General features: G+C 40.4%; 1 protein-coding gene across 1 annotated transcript; it reads left to right on the top strand.

Annotated features, from left to right (window-relative positions):
- The first annotated feature begins 8,621 nt into the window (after positions 1 to 8,621).
- On the top strand, positions 8,622 to 22,591 carry LOC133644388 (desmoglein-2.1-like). The gene is made up of 13 exons (XM_062038807.1): positions 8,622 to 8,765; positions 8,927 to 9,082; positions 9,811 to 9,952; positions 10,048 to 10,208; positions 10,291 to 10,425; positions 12,137 to 12,322; positions 12,471 to 12,736; positions 12,817 to 12,959; positions 13,043 to 13,264; positions 13,362 to 13,604; positions 13,685 to 13,815; positions 13,891 to 14,124; positions 21,264 to 22,591. The coding sequence occupies exons 1-13, from the start codon at positions 8,622 to 8,624 to the stop codon at positions 22,383 to 22,385; spliced, it is 3,285 nt and encodes a 1,094-aa protein (XP_061894791.1). The 3' UTR covers positions 22,386 to 22,591.
- Positions 22,592 to 24,031: the final 1,440 nt, after the last annotated feature.

Here is a 24,031-nt window from a genome sequence, read left to right as displayed (position 1 = left end):
TAACTCTAAATTAAGTCTTTGTTACTTAGAATATGTTGCCCTAGTGTCCAAAAAACTCTAAATTAAGTCTTTGTTACTTAGAATATGTTCCCCATACTAAAGTGTTACCAAAAACATATAATAACTTTGTCTTGAATTTGAAAAAAAGGAGGGTTCGGTGAATGCGCATATGAAACTGATGGGGTTCGGTACCTCCAACAAGGTTAAGAACCACACTGATGGGGTTCGGTACCTCCAACAAGGTTAAGAACCACTGACCTAGAATCTACAGAAATTACAGAAGGTATTCGCAGCGGAATAATCAAAACGGCCGACTGGATTTGTGGCATTTTTTGGCGTTTAGACGGTATTTTCACAGTCCTCGGACTAATCAAGGCCAGCCCTTTTTCAGAAATCGCTGTACCAACAGGAAAAGCTAATCAAACGTCCTCATGCCGTGGTGTCCGGGACCAGTTAGTGCTGACTAACAAAAAACAAACCGAAATATACGAAATGAGCTCAAATGTTAGCAAACAAAGTTAGCATGCTAACAGGGTATAGCTGGCACACTTTTAAAATGGCGCCATGTAACGTAATCCATGATTATTAGGTTAAAAGTGTGAAATTTGCTAACATGCTAGCATATAATGTACAGTGGAACAGCTAACACACTTTTAAAATGGCACCACGTAACCTAATCCCAGATTTATAGACTAAAAAGTCTGGATATAGCTGAAATGCTAGCATAAAAAGATTACATGCTAACATTAACATGCTAACAGGGAAACAGTTAACATAATTCTGAAATGGTGCCAAAAAACCAAATCCAATAATTAGGCTAAAATTTGATAAATTACAAGCAAAAAACATTAGCATTTAAATGTTAGCATATTAATGTTAGCAGGTCTGACAGCTGGCATATTTTTACGATGCCACTAAGTAACAAAATCCTTGATCACTAGGTCAAGAAGCTGTCCACCACACAATCCTTGTAGAGCGCCTGAGAGACTGTGTGGGTGTCAGGGGTCCTGCATTAGAGTGCTTCAGATCCTAGAGAGCTCCTTCTCTGTCAGGCTGGGGGATGCCACCTCTTCTTCTGCTCCGCTTTACTGTGGTGTCCCCCAGGGATCCATTCTAGGCCCCATCCTGTTTTCACTATACATTCTCCCTCTTGGAGAGATTTTTAAGAAACATGGAGTGTTCTATCACTTTTATGCAGATGACTGCCAAACGTATATGCCAATTTGAAAAGGCCACGGCCCCCTGACACGCCTTCTCAACTGTCTATGCCACGTCAAGGCTTGGTTAGCCCAGAATGTTTTAATAATGAATGAGGGAAAAACGAAAATGTCAGTTTTTGGTGCGGCCCTCACTGACTTGGGACCATTGCAAAATGCTGTGTCAGCAGTCTTGGCGTCACTATAGACAGAACATTTGAAACTTGACAAACAAGTCAATGGCGTTTTAAAATCCTGTTTTTATCATCTTCGTCTTTTAGTAAAGGTAAAACCATTTTTATCCTTTAACCTTTTTGAAGAAGTGGTGCATGCTTTTATTTCAAGTGGCCTGGACTACTGCGATGCACTTTATGCTGGCATTAGCCAAAAAGCTCTCTCCGGGTTGCAGTTAGTCCAGAAGGGGGCAGCAGGACTTTTAAGAGGGCCAGGAGACGCCAGCATATTCTTCAGAGTTTGCACTGTTCATTTTACAATTGATTTTAAATCCTTGCTGTTTGTTTTGAAAGCTTTACATGGACTGGCACCTCAATATATCTCAGACCTCATCCAAATGTACACTCCTGCGCGCGCTCTGAGGTCCGAGAGCCAGCTCCAGCTCGTGGTGCCCAAGACCAGACTTCAAACCAGGGGAGACAGGGAGGGCCTTCTCTGTGGTCGGCCCTAAGCTCTGGAACACTCTGCCCCTCCATGTTCAAACTGCTCCCACAGTGGACTCTTTTAAGTCTCGTCTTAAGACCCACTTTTATTCTTTGGCTTTTAACACTACGTGAGTTGTGTGCTCCTCTGTTGTCCTCTGTATTTTTTTTAAATACATTTTGATTTCTATTTTACTGTTTTAATTGGTTTTACCCTTTGAAATCGTTTTTTAATCATATTTATTTTTTATATTGGTTTTCTATTCATTTATTTTTTGTTTTTATTCAGTCATTGGTGGAGCTTAATATTGTTTTTAATATTGTTTTTAACATGGCTGTGCAGCACTTTGGAAACATTCTTGTTGTGTAAATGTGTTATATTAATAAAGTGGATTGGATTGGATTGAAGAAGTATACATTTAGCTCAAATGTTAGCATGCTAACAGTGGAACAACTAGCACACTTGCTACTAACATAGCGGAACTACTTTTCTGACTTAGTTCTTAGCATGCCAACAGGGCACAACTGAAACCGCATGGACTCGCGTGTTCGTGTTCGTGTTCGAGTCCGAGCTCGCTGATGACTCCAGCTTGCTTTTGATGGACGTGCAAAATTAACTCCCACTCGTGTTTGTTTCCATGGAAGGCGGGCTTTGTGCCACTTCCTGTTAGACGAGTGTGGGGGAGAATCCCTTGTGTTGACAAAGTCCTCCTTCCTGTTCCAAGTTCCAAAGAAACCCAAACCATGACCATGTGCTGCAGCAATCCTGACTAATGAACTAACCAATGAACTAAACAATGAACAAACCAATAAACTAACCAATGAACTAACCATTGAACTAACTCATGTACTAACCAATGAACTAACCAATAAACTAACTCATGAACTATGTCTACTCCTTCATTGACCATGTCATTGCTCATGTCATTGACCATGTCATTGACCATGTCATTGTTCATGTCATTGACCATGTCATTGTTCATGTCATTGACCATGTCATTGACCATGTCATTGACCATGTCATTGTTCATGTCATTGACCATGGCGTTGACCATGTCATTGTTCATGTCATTGACCATGTCATTGTTCATGTCATTGACCATGTCATTGACCATGTCATTGTTCATGTCATTGACCATGTCATTGTTCATGTCATTGACCATGTCATTGTTCATGTCATTGACCATGGCGTTGACCATGTCATTGTTCATGTCATTGACCATGTCATTGTTCATGTCATTGACCATGTCATTGACCATGTCATTGTTCATGTCATTGACCATGTCATTGTTCATGTCATTGACCATGTCATTGACCATGTCATTGACCATGTCATTGACCATGTCATTGACCATGTCATTGTTCATGTCATTGACCATGTCATTGACCATGTCATTGTTCATGTCATTGACCATGTCATTGTTCATGTCATTGACCATGTCATTGACCATGTCATTGACCATGTCATTGTTCATGTCATTGACCATGTCATTGTTCATGTCATTGACCATGTCATTGACCATGTCATTGACCATGTCATTGCTCATGTCATTGACCATGTCATTGACCATGTCATTGACCTACTGTTGATTTTGGTATAAACTGAATGACTATTGATTTTAAAATAAATTGAAATACTACTAATGATTTTAGCATAAATTGAAAGACTACTATTGGTTTTAGCATAAATTGAAAGACAACGATGGATTTTAGCATAGACTGAAAAACTACTATTGATTTTAGCATAAATGGAATGATTACTATTGGTTTTAACATACATTTAATGACTACTATTGATTTTGGCATAAACTGAATGACTATTGATTTTAAAATAAATTGAAATACTACTATTGATTTTAGCCTAAATGGAATGATTATTATTGATTTTAGCATAAACTGAAAGACTACTATTGGTTTTAGCATAGTCTGAAAAACTGCTATTGATTTTAGCATAAATGGAATGATTACTATTGATTTTAGCATAAATTGAAAGAGCCCTTTTGGTTTTAGCATGACTTGAATGACTATTGGTTTTAGCATAAATTGAAAGACTACTATTGGTTTTGGCATAAACTGAATGACTAATAATTTTAAAATAAATTGAAAGACTACTACTGTTTTTAGCATAACTTGAATTACTACCATTGATTTTAGCATACATTGAAAGAGTACTATTGGTTTTAGCATAAATTGAAAGACAACTATTGATTTTAGCATAAACTGAAAGACTACTATTGTTTTTGGCATAAATTAAATGACTATTGTTTTTAGCATGAATTGAAAGGCTACTATTGGTTTAACATAAATTGAAAGACTACTATTGATTTGAACATAAATTGAATAACTACTATTGATTTTAGCATACATTGAAAGACTACTATTGATTTTAGCCTAAATGGAATGATTAATATTGGTTTTAGCATAAATTGAATGACTATTATTTTATTTTTTTAAATTGAAAGACTACTATTGATTTTAGCATGTTCAATGCGTAAAATGGATATTTTGATGATTGTCGAGCGTCAAACGGCAAAATGAACGTCGTTAACGGTGAATGTAGGTGGAAAATCTTAAAGAGCATCAATTAATGATGACATCACCACTCACCTGTCACCTGCTGCACTTTTATTTGTGTCCCTCGCAGGTGTGAGGTCAGAGAGAGAGAGAGAGAGAGAGAGAGAGAGAGAGAGAGAGAGAGAGAGGGAGAGGGGGGCGTTCTTCACTCTCCAAAAGTCTGCTGCTCCTTCCTGCTGCCTTCAGACTGCATGAGGACCTCATACAACACTTACTCATGGCTTTGCTCATCTTGCTGGTAAGTTCTCATCTTAGTGCTCACTTCTTCTCATCTTAGTGCTCACGTCTCATCTTAGTGCTCACTTCTCATCTTAGTGCTCACTTCTCATCTTAGTGCTCACTTCTTCTCATCTTAGTGCTCACTTCTCATCTTAGTGCTCACTTCTTCTCATCTTAGTGCTCACTTCTCATCTTAGTGCTCACTTCTCATCTTAGTGCTCACTTCTCATCTTAGTGCTCACTTCTTCTCATCTTAGTGCTCACGTCTCATCTTAGTGCTCACTTCTCATCTTAGTGCTCACATCTCATCTTAGTGCTCACTTCTTCTCATCTTAGTGCTCACTTCTCATCTTAGTGCTCACGTCTCATCTTAGTGGTCAGTTCTGCTTCTTAATGGTCTGACTAGATCAGGTGTTGAAGTGTTGAAGTGTTGAAGTGTTGAAGTGTTGAAGTGTTGAAGTGTTGAAGTGTTGAGGTGTTGAGGTGTTGAAGTGTTGAGGTGTTGAAGTGTTGAAGTGTTGAGGTGTTGAAGTGTTGAGGTGTTGAGGTGTTGAGGTGTTGAAGTGTTGAAGTGTTGAAGTGTTGAAGTGTTGAGGTGTTGAAGTGTTGAAGTGTTGAGGTGTTGAGGTGTTGAAGTGTTGAGGTGTTGAGGTGTTGAAGTGTTGAAGTGTTGAAGTGTTGAAGTGTTGAGGTGTTGAAGTGTTGAGGTGTTGAAGTGTTGAGGTGTTGAGGTGTTGAAGTGTTGAGGTGTTGAGGTGTTGAAGTGTTGAGGTGTTGAAGTGTTGAAGTGTTGAAGTGTTGAGGTGTTGAGGTGTTGAAGTGTTGAGGTGTTGAGGTGTTGAAGTGTTGAGGTGTTGAAGTGTTGAGGTGTTGAAGTGTTGAAGTGTTGAGGTGTTGAAGTGTTGAGGTGTTGAGGTGTTGAGGTGTTGAAGTGTTGAGGTGTTGAGGTGTTGAAGTGTTGAGGTGTTGAAGTGTTGAGGTGTTGAAGTGTTGAGGTGTTGAGGTGTTGAAGTGTTGAGGTGTTGAAGTGTTGAGGTGTTGAGGTGTTGAAGTGTTGAGGTGTTGAAGTGTTGAAGTGTTGAAGTGTTGAAGTGTTGAGGTGTTGAAGTGTTGAAGTGTTGAGGTGTTGAAGTGTTGAGGTGTTGAGGTGTTGAGGTGTTGAGGTGTTGAAGTGTTGAAGTGTTGAGGTGTTGAAGTGTTGAGGTGTTGAAGTGTTGAAGTGTTGAAGTGTTGAGGTGTTGAAGTGTTGAAGTGTTGAAGTGTTGAAGTGTTGAGGTGTTGAGGTGTTGAGGTGTTGAAGTGTTGAGGTGTTGAGGTGTTGAGTAGAATGATGTGGAGGGTTATGAATAGTATGGACGTTGTGGACAGGCAGACTGCGAGTCAACTTTTACACTGAAGGAGCACAAATGGACATTTTATTATGACAGCTTTTTTATTGTTTTACACTGAATTTACGGAACTGCATTTTAATTTATTTTGTACTTATATTTTAACAGTTTTTTGTTTTGTTTTTTTACATCAATTTGTGTTGACAATTTTGTTGCATAAAAATGTGTGAGGCCAAAAACTCAGTGTGTAAAAATTCAGGGTTAAAAAAATATATCAGTGAATAAAAAAATGAATTGCAGAAATATTCAGTCTTAATTTGAAGCAACACATATTTCTGCACTTTACACTCAATTGATGTACGCAATTGTTTTTACATGAAATAATTTGACAATTTGATTTTCATACAAATCTGTGAGCAAAATGAGTGAGGGCAAAAATTCAGTTTGTTCAAATTCAGTGTGTAAAAATTCAGGGTAAAAGAAAAATGAGTGAATAAAAAATTCAGTGCAGAAATATTCAGTCTTAATTAACTTGATTTGACTTTTGAAGCAACTAATATTTCTGAACTCTTTTTTTATTTTACACTGAATTTATGCAACTGAATTTTTTGCGTTTGAATTTTGTTAACTGATTTTTTTTTACAACAAATTATGCTGACAATTTTATTCAAAATTTGTGAGCAAAATGTGTGTGATCAAAAGTTCAGTTTTTCAAAATACAGTGCTTTAAAATTCAGGGTAAAAAAAAATCAGTTAATAAAATATTCAGTCTTAATTTACTGGAGGTGGGTCTTGACTTTTGAAGCAAGAAATATTTCTGCACTGATTTTTATTTTACACTGAATTTATGCAACAGAATTTTGTGTGTTCAAATTTTGTGAGCTGATTTTTTTTTTTACAACAAATTATGCTGACAATTTCATCGCATAAACATTTTGTTGGCAAATGTGTGTATTCAAAAATTCAGTGTGTAAAAATTCAGTGTAAAAAAAGTCAGTGCAGAAGTATTTGTTGCTTGAAAAATCTCAAGACCCACTTCTGGTAAATTAGGACTTAAATAAGTTCATTTGTGTTTTTGTTACGTTTTACACTGAATTTATGAAACTGAATTTTTTGCGTTTGAATTTTGTGAACATGATTTTTTTTTTTTTTTACTGACAATTTCCATAAATAAAAAATTGCGGGCAAAATGTGTGTGTTTAAAAATGTATACTTTTTTAAATACAGAGTTTTAAAATGCAATGCATAGAAATTCAGTGTAAAAAATTCAGTGAAGAAATGTTAGTTTGTAGACTGAAGGGACATCTTTGGATGTTCATTTGTGTCTTTTTTCTTTTTACACTGAATTTATTTAACTGAATTTGTTAACTGATTTTTTCAGGTTTTTTTTGTTTTTTTTAAATCAAAATATGCTGACTATTTCATTGAATAAAAAATTGTGAGCAAAAATGTGTGTTTTAGAATTCAGTTTCTCAAAATTCAGAGTAAAAAAATTCAGTGTATAAAAATTCAGAGTAAAAAATGTTGTGTAAAAAAAACAGTCTAAATTTACCGGAAGTGGGTTTTGCGTTTTAAAGCAACAAACATTTCTGCACTGAATTTTTTTACGCTGAAATTTTTTGAACAGGGAATTTTAACAAACTGAGTCTTAAAAAAACGGTATTTAAAAGAACAAATGATTTTCACTTCAGTCTACAGTCCAACATTTCTCTACTACATTATTTACACTGAATTTTTATACAATGATTTTATTTTTACGCTGATTTTTTTTTAGTACCGAATTTTTCTGCACTGAATTTTTACACGCGGAATTTTAAAACACCATTTTAAAAAAACACATTTTTAAGCACGCATTTTGCTCACACGTTTTTGTCAGCAAAATTTGATGTTTAAAAAATCAGTTCACGAAATTCAAAAGCAAACAAATCAGTTACATAAATTCAGTGTCAAAACAAAAAAATGTGTGTGTGTGTGTGCGTGTGTATTTGCGTGTGTATTTGCATGTGTGTGTATATATTTGCATGTGTGTGTGTGTATACATGCGTGAATAAATGTTTGTATAAATGTGTATATATGTATGTGTGTAAATATGTGTATATATATGTGTGTATACGTGTATATGTATATATGTATATGTATGTATAGATACATGTGTATATATATATATATATATGTATATATTTTATTTTTTTATATATATATATATATATATATATATATATATATATATATATATATATATATATATATATATATATATATATATATATATAGATCTCTCTCTATATATAAATATATATACTGTATTTAGTTGTCTTATTTAGGAGTCCGAGGTGATGTAAATGTTGAATGACTTGAAGCCTGAAAGATGATTGTGATCCACTTGCAGAGTGTGTGTGTGCTGAAAGATGATTGTGATCCACTTGCAGAGTGTGTGTGTGCTGAAAGATGATTGTGATCCACTTGCAGAGTGTGTGTGTGCTGAAAGATGATTGTGATCCACTTGCAGAGTGTGTGTGTGCTGAAAGATGATTGTGATCCACTTGCAGAGTGTGTGTGTGCTGAAAGATGATTGTGATCCACTTGCAGAGTGTGTGTGTGCTGAAAGATGATTGTGATCCACTTGCAGAGTGTGTGTGTGCTGAAAGATGATTGTGATCCACTTGCAGAGTGTGTGTGTGCTGATGGCCCACTCCGGTACCAGCCCGGTCCGCCAGAAGAGAGAATGGGCCACCCCTCCGAGGCCGCTGACTGAAAATCACGACTACACGAGTGAGGAGTCCATCGCCAAGGTGAGTCCACTCTGTCAAGAAGAGCATTACCCACTTCCATCCACCAGAGGGCGCTATGAAGAGCATTACCCACTTCCATCCACCAGAGGACGCTATTGAGCCATGTTAAAAGTTGACTTGGCACTTTAGAACTCAGTTTCTGTGTTTGTACTCTCCCTCAGATTCAATCCGATTATAAATATCATGAGAGAATTACCTACACTCTGGAGGGTGAGGGCGCCAACGAGGACCCAATGGACGTCTTCGTGGTCAACCGCCAAACTGGAATCATACGAGTCACCAAAGTGCTGGACAGGGAGGAAATAGGCATATACAACGTGAGTGGTTTATAGTCATAGACATGTATAACGTGAGTGGTTTATGATCATAGACATGTACAACGTGAGTGGTTTATAGTCATAGACATGTACAACGTGAGTGGTTTATAGTCATAGACATGTACAACGTGAGTGGTTTATAGTCATAGACATGTACAACGTGAGTGGTTTATGGTCATAGACATGTACAACGTGAGTGGTTTATGATCATAGACATGTACAACGTGAGTGGTTTATGATCATAGACATGTACAACGTGAGTGGTTTATAGTCATAGACATGTACAACGTGAGTGGTTTATAGTCATAGACATGTACAACGTGAGTGGTTTATGGTCATAGACATGTACAACGTGAGTGGTTTATTGTCATAGACATGTACAACGTGAGTGGTTTATAGTCATACACATGTACAACGTGAGTGGTTTATGGTCATAGACATGTACAACGTGAGTGGTTTATTGTCATAGACATGTACAACGTGAGTGGTTTATAGTCATACACATGTACAACGTGAGTGGTTTATGGTCATAGACATGTACAACGTGAGTGGTTTATGGTCATAGACATGTACAACGTGAGTGGTTTATGATCATAGACATCTACAACGTGAGTGGTTTCTTGATATTTAGTTGTACGTCACTCAGTCAATCAATTGTTTCTAGTCCTTCAAAGTACCTTTCTCCAGGTGCGTTCCAGTAAAACCAAGTCCTTTACACGTTATTGCAGTTGTTCGGCATCGCAAAGTATGATAACGGCACCCTTGCAGAGGAAAAGATGAAAATCCAAGTCCAGGTGGTGGATGAAAACGACAACGCCCCGGTGTTTGACGCCATGAAGCCGGTGGACGTGTACGAACTGAGTGTGCCAGGTGAGCACCGTCTGACTTTGTCAAAATTAATCATCTACGGGAGCGCGGTTTGCCGTACTTGGAGATGTGTTGGATGACCTTGTTTTGTTTTCCAGGAACGCCCGTCACGACTGTCACTGCAACAGATGCTGACGAGCCGGGAAACATGAACTCTCAGCTGGTCTACTCCATCGTGAAGCAGGAACCTCCTCATGGCATGTTCGCCATGAACCGCTATGGGAACATCTTGGTCCAGGAGCCTTCTCTGGACAGAGAGGTACTGACCAGTCCCAAAGCAGGGGACTTTAGACTGGACTCATTTCTTTTTATTTCTGAAAGGGTTTGCTTTTGTTTTTAAGAGAGAAGATCAGTACATCTTGACGGTGAAAGCTCAGGATCTCAATGGCAGTCCTGAGGGACTCACTGGGACCAGTACTTTGACCATAAATGTACTAGATGTCAATGACAACCCTCCAACTACAGAAAAAGAAAAGGTAGTTTCCTTTCTCATAATTCTTTTGGTTGATCTTTGCTTTTTGTCAAGCCTGCGAATGTCACTGTTCTTATCACGAGTTAACGTCCGTCATTGCTCATGTGTCACTAGTTATGTGTTGTTCTGTCCCTAGCTAAGTTCTGTCACTAGTTATGTGTTGTTCTGTCACTGGTCATGATCCTAGCTAAGTTCTGTCACTGGTTATGTCCCTATTTATGTGTTGTTCTGTCACTGGTTATGTCCCTAGCTAAGTTCTGTCACTGGTTATGTCCCTAGTTATGTGTTGTTCTTTCACTGGTCATGATCCTAGCTAAGTTCTGTCACTGGTTATGTCCCTAGCTATGTGTTGTTCTGTCACTGGTCATGATCCTAGCTAAGTTCTGTCACTGGTTATGTCCCTAGCTATGTGTTGTTCTGTCACTGGTCATGATCCTAGCTAAGTTCTGTCACTGGTTATGTCCCTAGCTATGTGTTGTTCTGTCACTGGTCATGATCCTAGCTAAGTTCTGTCACTGGTTATGTCCCTAGTTATGTGTTGTTTTGTCACTGGTCATGTCCCTATTTATGTGTTGTTCTGTCACTGGTTATGTCCCTAGCTAAGTTCTGTCACTGGTTATGTCCCTAGCTATGTGTTGTTCTGTCACTGGTCATGATCCTAGCTAAGTTCTGTTACTGGTTATGTCCCTAGCTATGTGTTGTTCTGTCACTGGTCATGATCCTAGCTAAGTTCTGTCACTGTTTATGTCCCTATTTATTTGTTGTTCTGTCACTGGTTATGTCCCTAGCTAAGTTCTGTCACTGGTTATGTCCCTAGCTAAGTTCTGTCACTGTTTATGTCCCTATTTATTTGTTGTTCTGTCACTGGTTATGTCCCTAGCTAAGTTCTGTCACTGGTTATGTCCCTAGCTAAGTTCTGTCACTGTTTATGTCCCTAGCTATGTGTTGTTCTGTCACTGGTTATGTCCCTAGCTATGTGTTGTTCTGTCACTGGTCATGATCCTAGCTAAGTTCTGTCACTGGTTATGTCCCTAGCTAAGTTCTGTCACTGGTTATGTCCCTAGCTATGTGTTGTTCTGTCACTGGTCATGATCCTAGCTAAGTTCTGTCACTGGTTATGTCCCTAGTTATGTGTTGTTCTGTCACTAGTCATGATCATAGCTAAGTTCTGTCACTGGTTATGTCCTTAGCTATGTGTTGTTCTGTCACTGTTTGTGTCCCTATCTAAGTTCTGTCACTGGTTATGTCCTTAGGTATGTGTTGTTCTGTCACTGTTTGTGTCCCTAGCTAAGTTCTGTCACTGCTCATGTCCCTAGCCAAGTTATGTTACTCGTTATTAAAGTTAAAAAGTAAAAAGTACCAATGTTTGTCACACACACACAAGGTGTGGTGAAAGTAGCCTCTGCATTTGACCCATCACCCTTGATCCCTAGTTATGTGTTATTCTGTCACTGTTCGTGTCTCTAGTTAAGTGATGTCACTTGTCATGTCCCTAGCTAAGTTCTGTCACTGGTCATGTCCCTAGTTATGTGTTGTTCTGTCACTGCTTGTGTCCCTAACTAAGTTCTCTCACCGGCCATATTCCTAGTTAAATCTGTCACTGCTTGTGTCCCTAGTTATGTTCTGTCACTGCTCATGTCCGTAGCTAAGTTTTGTCTCTGGTCATGTCATCATAGACATGCTAAGCTGTCATTGCCCATGTGTTTGACATGCAGTATGAGGGCAGCATTGAGGAGAACACGCACGGTGTGGAGGTGATGAGAATCAAAGCACAAGACTTGGACCTGAAGGGCACGGAAAATTGGGAAGCCATCTTTGATATCGACAAAGGCAACGAGGCCAACTACTTCAGCATCAAGACAGATCCAAATACCAACGAGGGCATCCTCATGCTTGATCAGGTATGCTTGGTGAGACTTGTCGTTGTCTAAAATGTTTTAGCTCCATCTAGCCACCAAACCTCACCACACAAGCTAGCAGGTCATCCCAAAATACACAAGCAAGAGACAACAGCATGAAGAAGAAAAATAATGATGTAATATTTCTCAGGCTGTGGATTATGAAAAAGTGAAAACCCTGGACCTTGGACTTACAGTGAGGAACAAGGCTACACTTTTTGGCAAAGTTACGGAAAGCACAACATACAAAACGTATCCTGTCAAAATCAGCGTAAAGAATCAGCGTGAAGGACCACGTTTTGATCCCAAAGTCAAAGACATTCCCATGTCTGAGGAAGACTCCAACAACATTAAAAAAGTCATTGCCCGCTACCCAGCGATAGACCAGGACACTGGAAAACCAGCTGAGAAAGTCAAGTGAGTGGACACACACAGGCATGGTTCATACTTCCAAATACAAACACAACTTCAGACTGGTTGTTTTTGCTCCGTTGTAGATATATTAAAAGTTCTGACCCTGACAACTGGCTCACCATCGACCCAGACACTGCTGATATCAAATTGAACAAGATGCCTGACAGAGAGTCTCCTTTCCTAGTTAATGGCACATACTTCGTCGAAGTACTCTGCATTTCGAAAGGTACATAATCATGCGTCAGATCTTGATGTCATGGACGAACAGGAGGTGTGTTTTCATAAGAAATGTTTTTTTTCCATAAACAGAGATGCCCTTAAGCACCGCCACTGGCACTGTGGGCATCCAGGTGGAAGATTTCAATGACCACTTTCCCACCCTGACTAATACCATCGAGACTCTGTGCATTCCAAACAATAACTTTTTTGTCACCGCTGTCGACGAGGACGACTTCCCAAACGGAGCTCCTTTTACCTTTGAAATCATCCCAGAGCGCACGAAAGGAAAATGGCAGGTGGAACATCTAAATGGTGAGGACACCGGATAAGGGATGGCGTCTAGTTTGGACTTTTAGCTTAGGGCTAAACCCCAAATGATGAACGTCATTGTGTGTGTTGCTGTGTGCAGATACTACGGCCATCTTGAGGACCCAGGAGTCCCTGTGGCCTGGTTTACATGAGGTGGTATTGCTGGTGAAGGACATGCAGGGGGAGGCCAGTCTGCAACCGCAGAAGGTGACGGTCCAGGTGTGTACTTGCGAGGACGGAGCGATTTGTGGGAGACGAGGAGCCCACGGTCAGCCCGGGAAAAGAGCAGAGCTTGGACCCGCAGCCATTGGACTGCTACTCCTGGGCCCGCTGCTTTTTCTACGTGAGTGTGTCCTGCAACAAAACTCCAGAAGAACCTTTTTGATAGTGTAAAACATCTGAGGTGTTTTTGTTTCTTGCCAGTCATTCCACTGCTACTGCTCTCCTGCCAATGTGGGGATGGTGTTGGGAAACCACGGGCCATACAAGACCAATCGTCTCATTGCAGTTCCCACCTGATCAACTACTGCACCGAGGGCAAGGGGGACAACACGGTGAGTCCAAATCATTTGGCAGGACGGTTGTTTCAGTTTCTTCGACTTGACTTGTCTGACTTGGGCCTGTCGCAGAAAGTGCCACGGACCTACGTGCCGGCAAAGATGTTCTCGGGAGGTTGGTCCGAAGACGTTTTCGATTCCGTTTTGGAGGGAAGGAATGACAAACGGTTGTGGGCCATGACTCAGGAAAAGTGGAAAAACCTGGGCTCCAGGTTTGAGGGCGGAGAAGTCGGAGCAGAAAGAGCCGCAGAAACCTATGACAGCATCGCTCTGCCAGATCACATCCTCGCCCAATACTACATGCAGGTGAGGAATGAGCAGCTCTGCCATATTTCTTTCACAGGTATGACATTACATTACCAGCACAGTCGAAGTCAAGCTGACAAAACATGCATTGGTCAGTACCACATTATCGCCACACGAGGGAGCCAGAGGGTTAGGGTTAGGTGTAACGCTGTCATTTTCATCAATTTAAAGTTATGCTTTAGGGGTTGAACTTTTGCTACCATAGCATTTGTAAATACTAACATTTTAGTATTTTCAATCCATTTTCATATTTTTTAAATTTTGTTTTTGTACATCTTCAATCTATAATTAGGAATCTCCAATGTCTAAACTCTTGGATATAAGCGCCAATTCAAGCACTCTTGCAGTGTTTACTTGGATAATCGGTTAACTGCTAAACAGTTCCTTATATTTTAGTCAAGTCATTTACAAAAGGTAAACGTGGCAGGCAATATAGGCTACCAGGGGCAAGCAGCTACACAACAGCTGAGCACACAATAGCACACAAGCTAGGCTAGCATCAAATAATTATAGTTGCATACATGCAAGGTCTCCAAGGTCCGCATCATTCAACTTACTGCGCCGTGAGCTCAACCCAATTATAGTGGCCACCAGGTGGCGTCCAAAATCCAGTTACTTCAATTTAAAGACAGCATAAGTCTATCATATGACTATCATTGTTATTTGACCCATTTCACATGATTGTGCCTTTTTCTAACATTACACCAGTGTTGATTTTGACAGCAGTTTTTAATATTGTCCAAGTCTTTTGACGAGTTTTAGTCTAATTTTAATCATCTAAATTGCTTTAGTTTGAGTCACTTTAGTCAGCAAAAATGACATTAAATGCAGTGGACTAATAAGTATATAAGTATAAAAAAATAAGGCCTCTTTGAAGTGTATTTGAAAGCACCTTTATGTGGACGACCTGCAAAGCAAAAGTTGTCATTTTTTGCCAATAAAAATCTTTCGGGCACTTTTTCAGTGTTTTAATGCCGTGTCTCTGGCAACGTATGTGTGTTGTGAGTCACCATCATTTTGTGTATGAGCGCGGGAGAACTGGAAGCAGCAAAAACTTTAACTCACAGTTGTGTCAATGTCACGAGCGGCCTGCTGATGGCGCCACAAATACAATGTGTCCTCTTCACTTTCTCACCATGTGGAACTTGCTGAATTCACACATTTTTGGAAAAGATTTACTGAATCCACACATTACAAAGATTTGTAACTAACCACTGACCCCTCTCGCATTAAAGAGCTGTGATTGGATATATTCCCAACTTGTCCCGCCCACCTACAAGACAAAATATCAATATTAGATTTGGTTCCTGTCGTCATTTTCGTCTCGTTATTATTTGTCGACAAAATGTCAGTTAATTTTGTCATGATGTGGTCAACGCACATTTGTTTGGATTGGTTGTCTTAATTAGGTCAGGGGGAAAATATGACCGGCCGAGTCATACCAAAGACTACAAAAATGGGAGCCGTGCTTGGCACTCAGCATCAAGGGATGGAATTGGGGGTTAAATCACCAAAAATGATTCCCGGGCGCGGCCAGCGCTGCTGCTCACTGCTCCCCTCACCTCCCAGGGGGTGATCAAGGGTGATGGGTCAAATGCAGAGAATAATTTCGCCACACCTAGTGTGTGTGTGACTATCATTGCTACTTGAAAAAAAGAAAAAGAAACTGTTGTTGACGACAACTAAGACAAACAGTATTAAGTCAACAAAATTGCATTACACACTACAAAATAAGTATTTAATATGATTCGTGCGGATATCGTATTGGAGTACTATCCGTATCGGCCAACATACGAGGCTCCAACATCAGTGTTGTATCAGAAGTGAAAAAATGTTATGGAGACACCCCTGTTTATAATAATGTACCATATTTTCCTGACTATAGAGTATATAAACCGCACTCACCATTTAGAGGGGGAAACGTTTTCATGTATAAGCCGCACCGGACTATAAGCCGCAGTTGTGAAATGAGTTATTTACACAGAAATATTCTGTGAATGTTTATTTACATATTTAACCGCACTAAAAGAACACCTCCAGGCTACTTCAACCCTAAACTAACACCCTCCCTTCCACATCCTACCTCCTCGGATTGTAAATAATCAAATGTAAATAATCAAATGTATATACTTGTTCTTATGCTTTCTGATCTCTCTCACTATGTCCACTACTTGCTGTACATATCCTACCAAGTCACAGTCACTATGTCCACTACTTGCTGTACATATCCTACCAAGTCACAGTCACTATGTCCACTACTTGCTGTACATATCCTACCAAGTCACAGTCACTATGTCCACTACTTGCTGTACATATCCTACCAAGTCACAGTCACTATGTCCACTACTTGCTGTACATATCCTACCAAGTCACAGTCACTATGTCCACTACTTGCTGTACATATCCTACCAAGTCACAGTCACTATGTCCACTACTTGCTGTACATATCCTACCAAGTCACAGTCACTATGTCCACTACTTGCTGTACATATCCTACCAAGTCACAGTCACTATGTCCACTACTTGCTGTACATATCCTACCAAGTCACAGTCACTATGTCCACTACTTGCTGTACATATCCTACCAAGTCACAGTCACTATGTCCACTACTTGCTGTACATATCCTACCAAGTCACAGTCACTATGTCCACTACTTGCTGTACATATCCTACCAAGTCACAGTCACTATGTCCACTACTTGCTGTACATATCCTACCAAGTCACAGTCACTATGTCCACTACTTGCTGTACATATCCTACCAAGTCACAGTCTCTATGTCCACTACTTGCTGTACATATCCTACCAAGTCACAGTCACTATGTCCACTACTTGCTGTACATATCCTACCAAGTCACAGTCACTATGTCCACTACTTGCTGTACATATCCTACCAAGTCACAGTCTCTATGTCCACTACTTGCTGTACATATCCTACCAAGTGACAGTCACTATGTCCACTACTTGCTGTACATATCCTACCAAGTCACAGTCTCTATGTCCACTACTTGCTGTACATATCCTACCAAGTCACAGTCACTATGTCCACTACTTGCTGTACATATCCTACCAAGTCACAGTCACTATGTCCACTACTTGCTGTACATATCCTACCAAGTCACAGTCTCTATGTCCACTACTTGCTGTACATATCCTACCAAGTCACAGTCTCTATGTCCACTACTTGCTGTACATATCCTACCAAGTCAGTCACTATGTCCACTACTTGCTGTACATATCCTACCAAGTCACAGTCACTATGTCCACTACTTGCTGTACATATCCTACCAAGTCACAGTCACTATGTCCACTACTTGCTGTACATATCCTACCAAGTCACAGTCACTATGTCCACTACTTGCTGTACATATCCTACCAAGTCAGTCCTACACTGTTTCAATGTCCATTTCTCTGACGATCCAAACCTAATAATAATGTAAATAATTCAATGTATATACTCTGATGATGAACTTGGGTGATGACTGTAATATGATGATAGTATATATCTGTATCATGAATCAATTTAAGTGGACCCTGACTGAAGTTGAAAAACTTATTCGGGTGTTACCATTTAGTGGTACTGCACTGTGCAATCTACTAATAAAAGTTTCAATCAATCAATCAATCAATCAATCTGTAACACGGCAGTAAAACAGCTGATCAAACACAACGTCAGTCATGGTCATGGAGCCACTAGCTACTCAAGCTAGCTCTCCAATCAGCTAAACAGACTCAATAACTCCACGCTGACGTTTTGGTGGATTTACTGAGGAATTTGTGAAAGTGAAACAATACAAAAAGAATGTCGTTTTAAGTTAATAATACTAACACACACACTGGTAAATGTGTTAGCATATTAACTAATGCTAACAAGGTTGATTACATTAGGATAGCACGTACAAATATGCATGAAAACACTCCCTACATACATTTAGCAAGTAAGAATAGTTTTAGTTATATTGCAAAACTTACAAACGTTGAATGAAGGATCCATACGAGTAGAAACGCTATGGACGGCTCGAAGATTGAACAGCACTCCAGTTGGAAAAAAAACAAAAGAGACTGTCGATAAATGGAAGGACATCGCAGGACCTGCAGTGAGCAAACCCATCCAAAAGATGGCGCCATACCATAAACAATAATGTCAGTGTTTTTTTAATACAATTATTTGCATTATTGTATTATTATTATTGTATTATTATCAGCAAAGAAAAATCTATAAATTAGCCACACCGTTTTAAAAAGTTAAAAGTAGTAGCTTATAGTTCGGAATTTAAAAAAAAATGTAATGCAAAAATTATTTTAACATTTTATTTTATTTTATTTTTCAGTGAATATTATCATCGGTGCTCTCATTGGTCTCATAGAGTTTGACTTTTGGAGGCTGAGTTTGACTTTTGGAGGGTGAGTTGGACTTCTGGAGGGTGAGTTGGACTTTTGGAGGGTGAGTTTGACTTTTGGAGGCTGAGTTTGACTTTTGGAGGGTGAGTTTGACTTTTGGAGGGTGAGTTTGACTTTTGGAGGGTGAGTTGGACTTTTGGAGGTTGAGTTTGACTTTTGGAGGGTGAGTTTGACTTTTGGAGGGTGAGTTTGACTTTTGGAGGCTGAGTTTGACTTTTGGAGGGTGAGTTTGACTTTTGGAGGGTGAGTTGGACTTTTGGAGGCTGAGTTTGACTTTTGGAGGGTGAGTTGGACTTTTGGAGGTTGAGTTTGACTTTTGGAGGGTGAGTTTGACTTTTGGAGGGTGAGTTTGACTTTTGGAGGGTGAGTTGGACTTTTGGAGGGTGAGTTTGACTTTTGGAGGCTGAGTTTGACTTTTGGAGGGTGAGTTTGACTTTTGGAGGGTGAGTTGGACTTTTGGAGGCTGAGTTTGACTTTTGGAGGGTGAGTTGGACTTTTGGAGGTTGAGTTTGACTTTTGGAGGGTGAGTTTGACTTTTGGAGGGTGAGTTTGACTTTTGGAGGCTGAGTTTGACTTTTGGAGGGTGAGTTTGACTTTTGGAGGGTGAGTTGGACTTTTGGAGGCTGAGTTTGACTTTTGGAGGGTGAGTTGGACTTTTGGAGGTTGAGTTTGACTTTTGGAGGGTGAGTTTGACTTTTGGAGAGTGAGTTTGACTTTTGGAGGGTGAATTTGACTTTTGGAGAGTGAGTTTGACTTTTGGAGAGTGAGTTTGACTTTTGGAGGGTGAGTTTGACTTTTGGAGAGTGAGTTTGACTTTTGGAGGGTGAGTTTGACTTTTGGAGAGTGAGTTTGACTTTTGGAGGGTGAGTTTGACTTTTGGAGAGTGAGTTTGACTTTTGGAGAGTGAGTTTGACTTTTGGAGAGTGAGTTTGACTTTTGGAGGGTGAGTTTGACTTTTGGAGAGTGAGTTTGACTTTTGGAGAGTGAGTTTGACTTTTGGAGAGTGAGTTTGACTTTTGGAGGGTGAGTTTGACTTTTGGAGGGTGAGTTTGACTTTTGGAGAGTGTTTTCATGAAAAATGCACCTCAAACTTTCAGCTGTTTGAATTCCAAATAGTTTGGGTTAAGATTACGCTGCGTCAAACGCTGGCGATGTATAATGTGTGTTATTAAAATACTACTAAATCTATTTGTTTCTTACATTTGGTTGTCAATAAAAAAAATATTTTTTATTTTATTTTTTTTTTGTCATAAAAAAATACAATCATGTGTGCTTACGGACTGTATCCCTTGCAGACTGTATTGATATATATTGATATATAATGTAGGAAGCAGAAATATTAATAACAGAAAGAAACAACCCTTTTGTGTGAATGAGTGTAAATGGGGGAGGGAGGTTTTTTGGCTTGGTGCACTAATTGTAAGTGTATCTTGTGTTTTTTATGTTGATTTAACACTAGAAGTCCCAGCATTTTTCTGTCTACCTAGAAGACCCAGAGAGGGGTCATTTGGCCCGACGCTTTTCCCGAATACACTAATCACTCATTTTGTTATGGTAATGAGGCTGTTAGGGGCAGTTTGTCTAGGTAGACAGAAAAATTATACATGTGGGAAATGCCGAAAGGAGCAATGGCAGTGCCAGGATTGTGAGTGACTGCTCAAATGTATGTCAGTCACGTTTACATGGACATGGTTTTTCATTCTTTGTAAATATGCTTTTTTCTTTGTAAATTTTTTTTTTTAAACTATTTTTGGCACACAAAAATAACAATTGCTTCTGCAACAACCCTCCACACCAAAACTGGGAAAACAGTTGCTTTTTCATTCTTTGTAAATATGTTTTGTTTTGTATTTTTTTTAACAATAAATGTCAGAGTGTTGATCCCTTCATTCTGTTGATCCTTGCAAAAACACACACAACCTACCTCAGAACTAAAGCTTGAGCTGTAAGGTCCCCTCCCCCACACAGGCTCAAGTGGCCCCCTGCCGTGTGCCACTAACAGCCACATTTTCATAACAAAAGGAGTGTCCACAGGGGGGACTAGGGGTCAAATGACCCTCTTGTGTGTTTTCTAGGTAAAAATGTCAATTGACCCTTCTCTGGGACTTCGCGTGTTAATAAAATAAAAATTAAAAAATGTTTTATTTGTATTTTTTTAATTTTTTTTAATTTTTTTATTTCTTGTGCGGCCCGGTACCAATCGATCCACGGACCGGTACCGGGCCGCGGCTGGGTGGTCGGGGACCACTGCTATAAGTAAATGCTGTGCTATTCTTTCAAAGCACTGTCAAGGGTGAATGACCTGATTTACTCACATTGTCCACCAGATGGCAGCAAATATGTAGAGTCATGTGGCAGCACGGTGCCGTGCTTTGTTGACTTCGCGCGGGCCAAATTGAAGACGCTGCAGCAGGCCCTATGGCAATTATACACGTGTGTTGTATCTACAGTAGGAAAGAGATTCAAATGGCCATTTTCCGTCGTGGTTCACCTGACACATGAAACGTGCCAAATTAGGGGGTGCGCCATACAATTTAGTTGCCAGATGGCAGTAGAGTGTTAAATATCTTAAAATGTGTTTTGGGGCTATTCCAACTTTGACCACAGTGTCAGTTGCTATGTCAAGTGGTGCTTTCCATTATTTTCAGCAGATTCCATTGCACAATGATTGACCCCCACCCCTAAAGCTGAATACTTCAATCCAAGGAGTCCGTTCACCATTTTGTCTCCTTTTAACAGAAGTCGCAGCATGGAGGAAAGAACCTGGCGGTGGCAGATGCTGTCTTGAAATACAACTATGAGGGTCAAGGTTCCTCCACCGGCTCACTGGACTGCTGCAGCCTCCTGGAGTTCAGCAACGACTTGCAGTTCCTGGATGACCTTGGGCTGAAGTTCAAGACCCTGGCAGAGTTGTCCGCTGGCAAGAAAATCCAACAGGTCACTCCCCTGCCCAGCACCTCCCCGACAAAAGTTGTGAGCAAACGCCTGCCTGAGCCCCTCAAGCTGCCACCAGTAGACCACACGGTGATGCGGGACACGGATCACTCTTATGTGCGGAAGAACCATACAATGTCCACAGAGGTGGAACGGGTGGGGAATCAGGGCCAGGTGGTCCTGCTCCAGCAGCAGCAGCAGCCTCTTTACTACACCGCCACTTCCCCTGTGCTGCAACCCATGCAGTATGTAGTCCAGCCACAAGTCCAGAACACCCTGCTGCTGGCTGAGGCCCCAGCTACCAACCTCCAGGGCATGATGCTGGCCGCACCCGCACAAGGAGTGCTTGTGCAGGGGCGGGCAATGGTGTCCGGCGGGCCGACACAGAACCCTGGCATGGTGCTGGTGGAAAACGCCGAGGTCCAGAATGCCGCACAAGGCATGATAGTGCAGGGCCGGACGATGGTGTCCGGCGGGCCGACACAGAACCCTGGCATGGTGCTGGTGGAAAACGCCAAGGTCCAGAATGCCGCACAAGGCATGATAGTGCAGGGCCGGACGATGGTGTCCGGCGGGCCGACACAGAACCCTAGCATGGTGCTGGTGGAGAACCCCAAGGTTCGGACCATCGGAGGAAGATCTGGCGTGCAGGCCATGATGGTCGTAGAAGGCAATGTCCCTGCAGGGTCAATCAAGGTGCCAAAGGGGATCCAAACTTCCCTGCAGCCAGGAAGGATTTCAGGAGCTGAGAGAATCCTGGTGGTCAAAGGATCATCCAGGGGAAGTGGGCAGACCCCCCAAGAAGCAGGAGGTGTGTCCCTGAAGAGGAACGCCTATGCATTACTCAACAGCAAGACCGGTGAGATGGTTTCATCCAGCAAAACCTCAACATACCAAAAGGTGGCGGTGCAGGAGAAGCACAAATAACGGATTTTACGAGACTTGATCCGGTCCATTTAATGGAGGGAGGTGTTACGAGTCTAAATACCAGCAGGCTCCGCCCCTCCAACAGCGGCCCAAAGGATACCGTGGCTACAGTTCCTCACTGGATATGAAAACAAATCAAATATTGGAACTATCAAGACGCCCCAACTTGTCTTGAAGAACCTGGCCTGGTCTTAAAGGAACTGTGCCTCAAGTGTCTCCTTGTAAATATCTAGCAAAGTCTGCTTCAGGTGTTTGTGTCCACCGAGAGTCCAGACTAAGTAAATATCTAGCAAAGTATGTTTTAGGTGTTTGTGTCCACTGAAAGTCCAGACTAAGTAAATATCTAGCAAAGTCTGCTTCAGGTGTTTGTGTCCACCGAGAGTCCAGACTAAGTAAATATCTAGCAAAGTATGTTTTAGGTGTTTGTGTCCACCGAGAGTCCAGACTAAGTAAATATCTAGCAAAGTATGTTTTAGGTGTTTGTGTCCACCGAGAGTCCAGACTAAGTAAATATCTAGCAAAGTATGTTTTAGGTGTTTGTGTCCACTGAGAGTCCAGACTAAGTAAATATCTAGCAAAGTATGTTTTAGGTGTTTGTGTCCACTGAAAGTCCAGACTAAGTAAATATCTAGCAAAGTCTGCTTCAGGTGTTTGTGTCCACCGAGAGTCCAGACTAAGTAAATATCTACCAAAGTATGTTTTAGGTGTTTGTGTCCACTGAAAGTCCAGATTAAGTAAATATCTAGCAAAGTATGTTTTAGGTGTTTGTGTCCACTGAAAGTCCAGATTAAGTAAATATCTAGCAAAGTATGTTTTAGGTGTTTGTGTCCACCGAGAGTCCAGACTAAGTAAATATCTAGCAAAGTATGTTTTAGGTGTTTGTGTCCACTGAAAGTCCAGACTAAGTAAATATCTAGCAAAGTATGTTTTAGGTGTTTGTGTCCACTGAAAGTCCAGACTAAGTAAATATCTAGCAAAGTCTGCTTCAGGTGTTTGTGTCCACTGAGAGTCCAGACTAAGTAAATATCTAGCAAAGTATGTTTTAGGTGTTTGTGTCCACTGAAAGTCCAGACTAAGTAAATATCTAGCAAAGTCTGTTTTAGGTGTTTGTGTCCACCGAGAGTCCAGACTAAGTAAATATCTAGCAAAGTATGTTTTAGGTGTTTGTGTCCACTGAGAGTCCAGACTAAGTAAATATCTAGCAAAGTATGTTTTAGGTGTTTGTGTCCACCGAGAGTCCAGACTAAGTAAATATCTACCAAAGTATGTTTTAGGTGTTTGTGTCCACCGAGAGTCCAGACTAAGTAAATATCTAGCAAAGTATGTTTTAGGTGTTTGTGTCCACTGAAAGTCCAGACTAAGTAAATATCTAGCAAAGTATGTTTTAGGTGTTTGTGTCCACTGAAAGTCCAGACTAAGTAAATATCTAGCAAAGTCTGCTTCAGGTGTTTGTGTCCACTGAAAGTCCAGACTAAGTAAATATCTAGCAAAGTATGTTTTAGGTGTTTGTGTCCACTGAAAGTCCAGACTAAGTAAATATCTAGCAAAGTCTGTTTTAGGTGTTTGTGTCCACTGAAAGTCCAGACTAAGTAAATATCTAGCAAAGTATGTTTTAGGTGTTTGTGTCCACTGAAAGTCCAGACTAA

The sequence above is a fragment of the Entelurus aequoreus genome, linkage group LG27 (genome assembly GCF_033978785.1).
Source record: "Entelurus aequoreus isolate RoL-2023_Sb linkage group LG27, RoL_Eaeq_v1.1, whole genome shotgun sequence".
Classification (NCBI taxonomy): Eukaryota; Metazoa; Chordata; class Actinopteri; order Syngnathiformes; family Syngnathidae; genus Entelurus; species Entelurus aequoreus.
The sequence above is the reverse complement of the archived record's forward strand: the minus strand, read 5'-3'. Positions and strand labels throughout refer to the sequence as shown.

What these genes read in the sequence shown, in the direction of transcription:
- LOC133644388 (XM_062038807.1), top strand. Translation starts at nt 8,622, where the DNA reads ATGATTGTGATCCACTTGCAGAGTGTGTGTGTGCTGATGGCCCACTCC. An exon ending in AAACCAGCTGAGAAAGTCAA is followed by an intron (nt 12,737 to 12,816) that starts GTGAGTGGACAC and finishes GCTCCGTTGTAG; the next exon opens with ATATATTAAAAGTTCTGACC. An exon ending in AGTACTCTGCATTTCGAAAG is followed by an intron (nt 12,960 to 13,042) that starts GTACATAATCAT and finishes TTCCATAAACAG; the next exon opens with AGATGCCCTTAAGCACCGCC.